The sequence below is a fragment of the Otolemur garnettii genome, unplaced genomic scaffold (assembly GCF_000181295.1).
Source record: "Otolemur garnettii isolate 467f Iridium unplaced genomic scaffold, OtoGar3 scaffold00001, whole genome shotgun sequence".
NCBI classification, from domain to species: Eukaryota; Metazoa; Chordata; class Mammalia; order Primates; family Galagidae; genus Otolemur; species Otolemur garnettii.
Genome location: NW_003852396.1, coordinates 28,087,122 through 28,099,684, shown reverse-complemented (window position 1 = coordinate 28,099,684; position 12,563 = coordinate 28,087,122). Strand labels below are relative to the sequence as shown.

The window sequence follows — 12,563 nt, the reverse complement described above, 5'->3', positions numbered from 1 at the left end:
AGTTGTGATAAAAAAAAAAAAAAAGAAAAAGAAACAGAGGAACAAGTGGCATGCTGGTGTGCACATGTGTGGTGGTAAAGAAAGGGTGGGATCATCTCTGACAGTAGGAATCAGGGAAGACCACTTCTCCTCCCCCTCCCCCAACCAGCTTGCAAGCACAGGCAGCATAGAGGTTAGGGGTTAAGTGGAGAAGCAAGAATCCAATGTACTCAGTACATTGAAGTAATATGAAGGCAGCAGATGAGGCAATGCAAGGTAATTCCAACTCCACTTTCTGGGACCAGGCCCCCACTCACCTTAACCACAGGTACACTAAAGTTGGCATAGATGAAGGCTGTGGCTCCTCCAGCTTCCACTGAGCTCAGCTGTAATGCCAGAGGAAGAAGCAGGAGTTAAAATAGCCACCGACTCCCCTTCTCTGTCATGTGTTCATTAACCCAACCTCTGGAGTTATTTCTGCATAAATTCCTTCCTGTGGTCCCCTATTTCAACCCCAGGAGAAATGCCTGAAAGGCGATCATCCAACTTTGGAATTATACGCACCTACTCAAGGGCACTGGTGTTTCCCTGCAAGGCCACGCCAGAGGACAGTGTTTGGGAATGAATTCCTCCTTTCTTTTCTCTTCTAGCAAAAGTCCTTATTGAGGACTACTTATAAGTAGATTCAAACTATTCTGATTGAGATCCTCAGGATCTCATTCCTGAAGAAAGACATTTTAAATCATAATCCAAGATGTACACACACATACATGTACACATAGACACACCCCTGAAGTAAAAGTTTCATAAAACATTCTTTCATTTTATTTTATTTTTTTTTTTGAGACAGAGCTTTAAGCTTTTGCCCTGGGTAGAGTGCAATGGCACAGCAACCTCCAACTCCTGGGCTCAAGCAATTCTCCTGCCTCCGCCTCCCAAGTAGCTGGGACTACAGGTGCCCGCCACAACGCCTGGCTGTTCTTTGGTTGCAGCCGTCGTTGTTTGGAGGGCCAGGGCTGGATTTGAACCCACCAGCTTAGGTGTATGTATGCGGCTGGCATACATACACCTTACATACATACATACATACATACACCTTAGCCGCTTGAGCCATAGGCGCCAAGCCTCATTTTATTTTTTATTGTTTGGGATTCATTGAAGGTACAAAGAATTGGGTTACACCAATTGTATTTTTTAGAGAAAGTCCCTCTTATAATTGTGTCCTCCCCTCAAGAGGTGACTGTCCCCCTCCATCCCCCATCCTTCTCCCCTCTCCTCACTCCCTCCTTCCCCTACTCCACCCCTTGTGTTACCTCATCTGCTGCCTTCATATTACTTTGATGTACTGAGTACAGTGGATTCTTGCTTCTCGATTCCTGTGATACTTTACTAAGAAGAATTTGTTCCACCTCCATCCAGGTTAATAACAAAAGATGTAAAGTCTCTATCTTTTTTAGTGACTGAATAGTATTCCATGGTGTACATATATCACAGCTTGATAATCCATTCCTGGGTTGGTGGGCACTTAGGTTGTTTCCACATTTTGGCAATTGTAAACTGAGCTGCAATAAACAGTCTAATGCAATGTCCTTTTTTTCTTCTGGGTAGGGTAGATGTCTAGTAATGGGATTGCGGGATCAAATGGGAGGTCTAATTTGAGTTCTTTGAGGATTCTCCATACTTTCTTCCAAAAAGGTTGTATTAGTTTGCAGTCCCACCAGCAGTGTAAAAGTGTTCCCTCTCCACATCCACACCAGCATCTGCAGCTTTGAGACTTCATGATGTAGGCCATTCTAACAGGGGTTAGGTATTATCTCAGGGTAGTTTTGATTTGCATTTCTCTGATGATTAGGGACAATGAGCATTTTTTCATATGTTTGTTAGCCATTCATCTGTCTTCTTTAAAGAAGGTTCTCTTCATCTCTCTTGTCCAGTGATATATATGGGATTGTTGGATCATTTTTTGTTGATTAATTTGAGTTCTCTATACACCCTACTTATCAAGGTTTTATCTGATTCATAATATGCAAATATCTTTTCCCATTCTGAAGGTTGTCTATTTGCTTTAGTTGTTGTTTCCTTCGCTGTACAGAAGCTTTTCAGTTTAATTAAGTCCCATTTGTTTATTTTGTTGTTGCTGCAATTGTCATGGAAGTCTTTTGTTTTTTTTATTAAATGATAGCTGTGTACATTAATGCAATCATGGGGTACAGTGTGGTGTTTTCATATACAATTTGAAACATTTTTATCAAACTGGTTAACAGGAAGTCTTCATAAAATCTTTCCCCAGGCTGATAGCTTCAAGTGTTTTCCCCACACTTTCTTTGAGGATTTTTATTGTTTCATGCCTTAGATTTAAATCTTTTTTTTTTTTTTTTTGAGACGGAGCCTCAAGCTATCCCCCTGGGTAGAGTGCCATGGCATCACGCTCACTGCAACCTCCAACTCCTGGGCTCAAGCGAGTCTCCTGCCTCAGCCTCCCAAGTAGCTGGGACTACAGGCACCCACCACGACGCCCGGCCATGTTTTGGATGCAGCCATCATTGTTGTTTGGTGGGCCCATGCTGGGGATTCGAACCCGCCACCTTAGGTGTATGTGGCTGGCGCCTTAGCCACTTGAGCCACAGGTGCTGAGCCAGATTTAAATCTTTTATCCATCTTGAATCAATTTTAGTAAGGGGTGAGAGGTGCGGTCCAGTTTCAGTCTTTTACGTGTGGTTATCCAGTTCTCCCAATACATTTTTTTAAAGTGATTACTTTTTTTTTTTTTTTTTGAGACAGAGCCTTGAGCTCTTGCCCTGGGTAAGTGCTGTGGCATCACAGCTCACAGCAACCTCCAACTCCTGGGCTTCAGCAATTCTCTTGCCTCGGCCTCCCAAGTAGCTAGGACTATAGGCGCCCACCAAAAAACCAAGCTTTTTTTTTTGGTTGTAGTTGTCATTGTTGTTTGGCAGGCCCAGGCTGGATTCAAACCCACCAGCTCTGGTGTATGTGGCTGGCACCTTAGCCATTTGAGCAATAGGTGCTGAGCCCCAATACCATTTATTAAATAGGAATTCTTTTCCCCAATGTATGTTCTTGTTTGTTTTATCAAAGATGAGATGGCTGTAAGACGTTAGTTTCTTCTGGTGGCTTTCTATTCAGTTCCAAATGTCAATGTCTCTATTTTTGTGCCAATACCATGCTGTTTTGATCACTATGGCCTAATAGTATTTTCAAAAGTTAACTCGAAAACTTTATCCGTTAGCTCCGAGGTTCTTTCTTCTCCATGGTCTAACCTATTTTTGATACTTTCCACTGCATCTTTGCATTCCCTGATCGTCTCCTTCATTTCCTTAAGCTCCACCATATCCTTTCTATATTCTACATATCTCTTGTCTGACTTTTGGTTCTGTCTTTCCATTTTCTTGTCCATTCCTTTTATTGTCTTTATCAATCTTTAAATTCCCTTCTGTCAAATCCATTAATTCTTTATAAGTGGAGTCTTCTGTAGTAGCTGCCTCATAGTCCCTTGGGATAGTTCTTCTGTTTTGTCTTTTCCTATTGCCGGAATTTTTCTGTTGGTTCCTTCTCATATGTTCTTTCTTCTTGTTCTCCTCTGTGTTCTCCTTTTTCTTTCTTGCTTCTTCTTTTGCTTCAGATTACCTTGGCTCACAGTCGGATTTCCACTGCTCAGGATCACATGCTGTATCCAGCTCCCCAACTTCTCACTGTGCTCCCTGAGCTATGACTCCAGGTAAGGTCCCCACACCAGTATGGCTGGGTTCTCTCTTTTTCCCCAGTCATAGTAGGAGAGCTCAGCTGAACTATTCTTCTGGCCCACCATCTTACTCCAAGCCTTGTAAAACATTCTTACTACCTGTGCTAGGTTTACAGATGTGAGCCACCAAGTCCTGTCCTCTGTACTCACCTGAGCTTGAGGTCAGGAGTTTGGGACCAGCCTGTCAAGAGTGAGACTCCGTCTCTACTAAAAATTGAAAAACTAGGCTTGGCGCCCGTAGCTTAGTTATTAGGGTGCTGGCCATGTACACTGAGGCTGGCAGGTTCAAACCCAGCCCTGGGCCTGCTAAACAACAATGACTACTGCAACAACAACATCAACAACAACAAAATAGCCAGATGTTGTGGCGGGCACCTTTAGTACCAGCTACCTGGGCAGCTGAGGCAAGAGAATTGCTTAAGCCCAGGAGATACAGGTTGCTGTGAGCTGTGACACCATGGAACTCTATCCCAAGTAACAAAGTGAGACTCTGTCTGGAATAAATAAATAAATAAATAAATAAAAATTGGCTCGGCGCCTATGGCTCAAGTGGCTAAGGTGCCAGCCACATACACCTGAGCTGGCAGGTTTGAATCCATCCCGGGCCCGACAAACAACAATGATGGCTGCAACCAAAAACAGCAGGGCATTGTGGCGGGCACCTGTAGTCCCAGCTACTTGGAAGGCTGAGGCAGGAGACTCGCTTGAGCCCAGGAGTTGGAGGTTGCTGTGAGCTGTGATGGCACAGCACTCTACCCAGGGCGACAGCTTGAGGCTCTGTCTCAAAATAAATGAATAAATAAATAAATAAATAAATAAAAATGGAAAAACTAGCCAAGCATTGTGAGAGTGCTTATAGTCCCAGCTACTCGAGAGGCTGAGGCAGAAGGATTGCTTGAACCAGGAGTGTGAGGTTGCTATGAACTAGGTTAAGGCCACAGCACTTTAGCCTGGGCAACAGAGTGAGACTGTCTCTGTTAAATAAAGCAAACATTATTTTCTCTCTACAATATTACTCTAATGTTTCACACAAACCTTAATGCTTGTCTTTAGAACTGTTATGATGGTCTTTACCTAACCTGAAGATGAAGGAATTGGGTACAATCTAGCACTTTCCAGGTTCCATGACACTGATTCCCCTCTATGGGTCCTTTCCTGTACTTGCTTTGTGGTATACAATGATAGAAACATGCTGCATGGAGTCTTCTAAAGTGACATCGCCTTTATATTACCTCATCAGATTCTCATAACAACCTCTGAGGAAGCACAGGGAAAACGGAGCTCAGATAATAGATGTGATTTGTGCTGAGGCCATGTAGTAAGTGGCAAAATCAGGACTAGGCTGACCAACTCCAAAGCCAGAGTGCATTCCTTTCCATTGTATCTTCAATGCTTAAACCCCAGATGCACCTGTACACATACGCGTGCGCGCACACACACACACACACACACAAACACTTGCACTTGCTATTTAAAATTGCTGGGCTCCCAGGTAACCAGGGAACCAGGAAACTAGCCATAGGAGATATTAGTGGGATAAAAACCAGAGATTCACTGTGCTCCTAGATGCCCTGCTCTTTGGCAGTAGTTCATTCCTTCATTGCCTGTGATCTCCCCTGCCAGCTTGAGTGATTAGCCAGAGACTGCAACCACCTGCAGATGCAAGATGTATCTCCTGCCTAAGAGCTGACTTCAGCTATCCCACTGGGGCCTAATCAGAACCATGTGGATGACCACAAAGAGGCCAGGTGCCATGGTAAGTAGCAGCCTCCCTGTTCTGCAGAAAGCATAAATGAAGAAACATGTTGGAATTGCCAGCATCAAAGACCATGCAGAATGCCAGCCCCGGATTGCCCTCTCTAGCTGTACTGTGCAGACCAGAGACAGCCCTAAGAAAAGAAGGAATGTGAGGGTGGGAGCCTGGAACCAGGGCTGCACCTCTGGTCATCACTAGATTTAACATTTTTGTCCCTTTGATTAACAGTAATACATGTCTTCTAATAAATGGTTGCTTCTAAACACCTCTTCTAAGTGACAGATGATCCGAATTATGGCTTGTCTGTAGGGAAGTAAACCCACATAAGAAGGGAAGGGGATGAATGAGAATGGGATCAACTCCTGTAGAATCAGGCCAAGAATTAGGAGAAGAGGCCAAATTATTGTTTTATTTTTTAAGAGAGTATAATGGAGATTTTATTAAAGATTTCATAGGGAGATAAGGAAGAGCATTTTCACTACAGATCAGAGACAACACTTACTGAACTTCTCTGTAGACATCTCTCTTCGTCTGTAATCTTACTGCCTTTCTCTTTCTCCTCACAGCCCCACCTCATCTAGGTCCGTGCTTTTCTTTCTTTCTTTTTTACTATAATCCACAACTTATTAGGCAGATGAGCTATTCACCTGGAGATGATTAGCATCATACAGTGTTTTAAGCAGATACTCCAAACATTTGAGCTTATCACAGCAGCCATAGGAGGTGGCTATGGAATGAACACAGTAGTAGTATGATATAGATGACAATCATTTTCAATTTAATACTGATTTTTTTATGTTTGTTTACATTTTTCTCAATTGTTAATGGCACCAAATATTGTTGTTAATTGTTGGACGCATACATCTTTCTTTCATTTTTCCTTCCTTTTTTTGAGAATAGTCTCACTTTGTCACCCTTGGTAGAGTGCCATAGCATCATAGCTCATAGCAACCTCAGACTCGGGCTGAACAGCAATTCGATTGCCTCAGCCTCCAGAGTAGCTGTGACTACAGGTACCCGCCACAATGCCTGGCTATTTTTAGAAATGGGGTCTCTCTCTTGCTCAGGCTGGTCTCCAACTCATGAGCTCAGGCAATCCGCCCACCTTGCCCTCCCAGAGTGCTAGGATTACAGGTGCGAGCCCCTGCACCCATAGATCCAGGCTTTTCAACACTGAGTAGTCTGTGGACCTCTAAGAGAGACACTCTATGTCCTCTTCCTATGGTGTTCAGGCTCCCAATCTCTTGGCCTTCAATGGAACCCCACTTGCCTTCCTATTGAACTTCCACTGCCCATGGCAAAGTCATATTTAGGTCTCCTCACTGTAAGCTCTTTGAGGGCAGGAGCTGTGTTTGTTTCTTCATCTCTCCTATTGTGGCTAACAAGAGCACTCTCTGAAATTAGCAAAACTCATGGAGATGTTTGCGCTGATAAAATCAATAGGTGAAATTGCTTTGGAAACCATAAAATAGAGATATAAATAACCAGTCATTAAGTAAGAAGCTCAAACAAGACTCACGTAGATCATAAATGTTGCGACTCGGTTCCCAGACTTCATTCTGTATAGAGGGCTGCTTGGTGACTGAGATAAAAATAAGACATATCATTATTTTATGCAGATGGCATCAGAGTGGCAACCTGGATTCTCATTAATAAGGGTGAAGTGCATGGGGGGTCTGAGTAACACATGCTCGAGTACATGCCCATCTTTGCTGGCAGGTACTCAATACACCTTTTTTTTGAGACAAAAATCTTACTTTGTTACCTGCAGTGGAATGCTATGGTGTCACAGCTCACAGCAACCTCAAACTCCTGGGTTCAAGTGATCTTTTTACCTCAGCTTCCCAAGTAGCTGGGACTACAGGTACCTGCCATAATGCCGGGCTATTTTTTCAGAGACAGAGTTTCACTCTTGCTCAGGCTGGTCTTGAATTCCTAAACTCAAGCAATCCATCCACCTCAGCCTTTCAGAGTGCTAGGATTATAAGCGTGAGCCACCACGCCTGGCCTCAATACACCTTTTTTTTTTTTTTAACTAATTTAGTACATATTCATATAAACAAATTGCATACTAATCAAACAGAACTAGTTGTCAGTAGTGGAAGTATCATATGGGGAGTTAATCACCCCTTTGTGTTCTCTGTGAAATAAAGAAATTAATATATAAACTATTACTGAGAATTATTTTATAGGAATACTAAATCATAAGCCTGGAGTACACAATTATATGCCGAAGAGGCATAATCTTTTTGTTTTGTCATGGAACAAAGTGAGTTACAGACCAGAAAATTCCCCCATTGTGAGTGTACTGTTTAGTAAATTTTAAGTTTTCCAACGACTCTCACAGTCCAGTTTTAGAATACTTCTGTCTGCGGAAAAAGTTCCCTTGTGCCAGTTTGCAGTCAATCCCTACTCTACCCCCACTCCCAGGCAGTCCGCTTATCTGCTTTCTATCTCTATACTTCTGCATTTTCTCAAAGTCTCATATAAATAGAATCATAAAATATGGAGTCTTTTGAGTCTGGCTTCTTGCACTTGCATACGGTTCTGAAGTGCATCCATGTTGGTGGATGTAGCAGCAGCTCATTCCTTTTAATCATTGAGTAGTATTCCACGGTGCAGATGGACCAGAGTTTCTTTTTCCATTCAGCTGTTGATAGACACCTGAGCTGTTTCCAATTCTTGGCTATCACAAATAAAGCTACTATGAACATTCATGTACACATGTTTGTATGCACATGTTTTCCTTTTCTTTTGGATAAAATACCTAACAGTGAAATGGCTGGATCATATGTAGATGAATCTTTAACTTTAAGAAACTGCCAAACCAGGCCAGGCATGGTGGCTCATGCCTGTAATCCTAGCACTGTGGGAGGCCTATGCAAGTGGTTTGCTTGAGCTCATGAGTTCAAGACCACCTTGAGCAAAAGTAAGATCCCATCTCTAAAATAATAGCTGAGTTTCATGGAGGGCACCTGTAGTCCCAGCTACTTGGGAGGCTGAGGCAAGAGAATCACTTGATCCCAAGGATTTGAGGTTGCTGTGAGCTATGACTTCACAGCACTCTACCAAGGGCAAAAAAGTGACACTCTGTCTCAAAACAAAACAGAATAAAAGAAACTGCCAAGCTGTTTCTCAAAGTGGTCATACTATTTTACATTCCCACCAGGGTGTAGGAGAGCGCTATCGCCTCCACATCCTCACCAACACCTGGTGCAATCTGTCTTTATTATTCCAGCCATTCTTTTTCTTCTCTTTTTTTTTTTTTAGAGACAGAGTCTCACTATGTCACCCTCAGTAGAGAGCTATGGCATCACAGTTCACAGCAACCTCCAGCTCTTGGGCTTAGGCAATTCTCTTGCCTCAGCCTCCCAAGTAGCTGCGACTACAGGTGCCCGCCAAACCTGAATGTTTTTTTGTTGCAGTTTGGCTGGGGCCAGGTTCGAACCCACCACCCTCAGTATATGGGATATATGGGGCCAGTGCCCTACTCACTGAGCCACAGGCGCTGCCCTATTCTAGCCATTCTAAGAGAAATATAGTGCTAGCTTGCTGGGGTTTTAATTTGCATGTCCCAATGATGTTTAGCATATTTTCACAGGCTTATTAGCTATTTATTTATCTTCTTTGGTAAAGCACCTATTCAAATAATCTTTTGTCTATTTAAAAAGAAAATTGAGTTGTTTGTCTTATTGAGTTATTTTGGATATAAGTCCTTTATCAGATATGTAATTTGCAAATATTTTCTTCTAGTTGGTGGCTTATCTTTTCATTTTTAATGTCGTTTTCTGAAAAGCCAAAGATTTTAATTTTGATAAAATCTAAGGTATCGCTTTTTTATTCTTTTAAGGATCATGCATCAATGTCCTAAGCATTGCCTAACCTGTGGTCACAAGATTTTTTCTTACATTTTCTTCTTGAACTTTTGTAGTTTTGCATTTTACATTTAGGTCCCTGATCCATTTTGTGTTAATTTTCACACATGGCATGAAGTAAGGGTCTAAATTCACTATTACTATTATTTTGCAGATATTGAATTGTCCTAAGATCGTCTGTTGAAAGGAATATATTTTCTTCACTGAATCTCCTTGGTACCTTTGTCAAAAATCAACTGATTAAAAAACCGAGTGGGTATATTTCTGGATTCTCTGTCCTGTTACATTGACCTACATAATAGACACGTAGGTCTTTTCTTACACCAATGTCACCCTGCCTTGATTACTGTAGGTCTATACTAAGTCTTGAGATCAGGTAGTGGGTGTTCTCCAATTTTGTTCTTCTTCAAAATTATTGTGACTGCTGTAGGTCCTTTGCATTCCATATATATTTCAGCATCAGCTTGCTAATTTCTACAAAAATAAACCACCTGGAATTTTGATGAAGTTGGGGTCAAATCTATGGAAATGTGGGGGGAGATCTTTTTCTAATCCTCAAAAATTATTTGCTGTTGTCAGCAAAGATGGGCACGAGATCAGAAAGACAGGAGAGTGGTGGAGGAAGGACAATCCTTGCTAGGAAGTCCCTGAGGGAAGCAAGAGAGATGATTCCATGACAAGCCACATTCTTCCTTCACTAACAAATTTTGGAGGGGGGATGGGCCAGATGAAAAAATGAATCAGCAGCAATCAGCTTGAAATCAAAACTTTCAGATATTCCCAGAACAAGAAGATTTATTCTAAGATCTCACTTCACATTCCCTGAGAGCCCTACAAGAGCTCTGCTACACAGAAATAAGCCCTAGCTCTCCAGCCCAGGAGGTGGGTCATTGACCCTATTGTTACCGTCGCATGGTCGAAGTGAGGCTCATAGTGCCCTCCGATTCCATAGTTCACCACCTGGAGATACTCTGCATAGGGAGGCTGGACATCAAGGCCTGTGAGGGCTGCAATTCGGTGGTCAAGGGTCACCAGCATTGGGTCAACGGTATCCTTCAGCCAGGCACTAAAACACACCAGGTTGCTGCATCAGTGACCTGATGCCAGAAATGAGTAAATGATGCCTGTGAGTGAGTGAGTTAAACAAATGAATTAATGTCAACTGCCAGAAGGAAGAAGGGAGGGAGGAAAGGCAAACATGAATGCCTAATTACCATCCCATCCCTCTTGTCCACTTTGTCCTCTGTCCCAACAGTCACACATTCACTCCTTCAACAAACATTCTCTGAGACCTACAAGGCAAGTCCTGTGCTAGATGCTGAAGCAACAAAGCAAAGGTTCACAGCACCCAAGCACTGAGATACAAAGAGAAATAAGACAAAAACTCTGCAGAGACATCCCAACAGGGGGATCTGGGTGCGGTGGAAACAGATTGGGGTTTAGAGGAATAAGACCTGGTCCCTGGCTTGGCGCCTGTGGCTCAAGTGGCTAAGGCACCAGCCACATACACCTAAGGTGGCGGGTTCAAATCCAAACTGGGTCTGCCAAACAACAATGATGGCTGCAACCAAAAAATAACCAGGCATTGTGGCGGGCGCCTGTGGTCCCAGCTACTTGGGAGGCTGAGGCAGGAGACCTGCTTGAGCCCAGGAGTTGGAGGTTGCAGTGAGCTGTGATGCCACGGCACTCTACCCAGGGGACTAGCTTGAGGCTCTGTCTCAAAACAAAACAAAAAAAAAGACCCAGTCCCTGATCTTCTATGTGATCTCAAGTCAAGTACTTACCCTTGAACCTTTCTGTAAGGGTCAGTGTGTTATCTATAAAATTGAAATGATAGTAGTATCTCCTTCACAGATTTGTGAACGTTGTGAGAGATAATACTTATGATGATGCTTTGTGTGCTACACGTTAAACACACAGAAATCTCTGCTCTTCTGCTTTACTGCAGGACAAACAAGGATAGGTCAAAGGCCAGAGATCATAGTTCAATCTCTTTTCCTGAATATTCTGTTGAGCTTCTGACAAAGTGGAAATTTTGAAATCAGAATTTAGACCCCTGGGAAATGAAGGAAGTGTTTCTTAAACAAGGCCAGTGAGGGCCCTGGGGAGAAAATGAGTGCTCTGCAGGCAGGAGCCTTGGCATGATGTGGGACGGTCACGTCGTTGCTCTCCAAGTGATGGTTTACTTTGTTCATTCTTTCATACAGAGTGGATGGACAATGCTGTACTATGGTCTTAGGATTACAGAGACTCCAAAACAAAGCTGCTGCCTTCAAAGACCTCGTGGATTATGTGGGAGAAGACAAACACAAATATAACTAAGGTAGAGTAAAAAAATGAGAAACATATTTTAAAGTACTGGGAGCACAGAGAAGTTAATTCTACCCGGGCAGGTCTCTCAGGTAAGATGGCAACAGTTAAGGGTATACAAAATTCCACTAGATGGAAAAGATGTAGGGGTATTTCAGGTCGAACAAGGAGTAATGGCAGTGAAGAAAAGTGAAAGTAGTTTCTTTTTTTATTCTTTTTCTTTCTTTCTTTTTTTTTTTTTTTTTGAGACAGTCTCATTATGTTGCCCTTGGTAGAGTGCTGCGACGTCATAGCTCACAGCAACTTCAAACTCTTGGACTCAAGAGATCTTCTTGACTCAGCCTCCTAAATAGCTGGGACTACAGGCACTCACCACAACACCTGACTATTTTTAGAAACAGGGTGTTGCTTTTGCTCAGACTGGTCTCCAACTCCTGAGCTAAGCAATCCATCCACCTTGGCCTCCCAGAGTACTAGGATTACAGGTGTGAGCCACTGCACCTGGCCGAGGAGGTAGTTTCTTGATCTGAAGAGTGAAGAAAAGAGCTGGGTGCAGTGGCTCACACCTGAAGTCCCAGAACAGAGGGAGAAGCCCTGAGCCCAGGAGCTCAAGACCAGCCTAGGCAAGACAGTGAGACTTTGTCTTAAAAAAAAAAAAAAGTAACAAAAATACCGACTACTCCCCTAGAAGCAGTGAATCTAAATATAACGTTGAGTTTTCATTTTGACATTGGAATCTCAGAAAGGTTAGAAAAAGCAATGAAGGTTGCATGAGCCTTCCAAAATTTAGAGAATCACTACTAATATGAAAGAAAGATCCTGGCTCGGCACCTGTGGCTCAAGTGGCTAAGGCGCCAGCCACATACACCTAAGGTGGTGGGTT

General features: G+C 42.9%; 1 protein-coding gene across 2 annotated transcripts in view; it reads right to left on the bottom strand.

The window, feature by feature from the left end:
- P4HA3 (prolyl 4-hydroxylase subunit alpha 3) overlaps positions 1-12,563 on the bottom strand; it is a 51,506-nt gene that overhangs the window by 3,509 nt on the left and 35,434 nt on the right. For both annotated transcript variants that reach the window (XM_012801563.1, XM_003780905.2), the window contains exons 9-11: positions 10,277-10,436; positions 7,015-7,077; positions 297-365 (exon numbers count right to left, since the gene is read on the bottom strand). In XM_012801563.1, the coding sequence (XP_012657017.1) occupies positions 297-365; positions 7,015-7,077; positions 10,277-10,436 (292 nt within the window). The remainder of the gene's footprint in view (positions 1-296; positions 366-7,014; positions 7,078-10,276; positions 10,437-12,563) is intronic.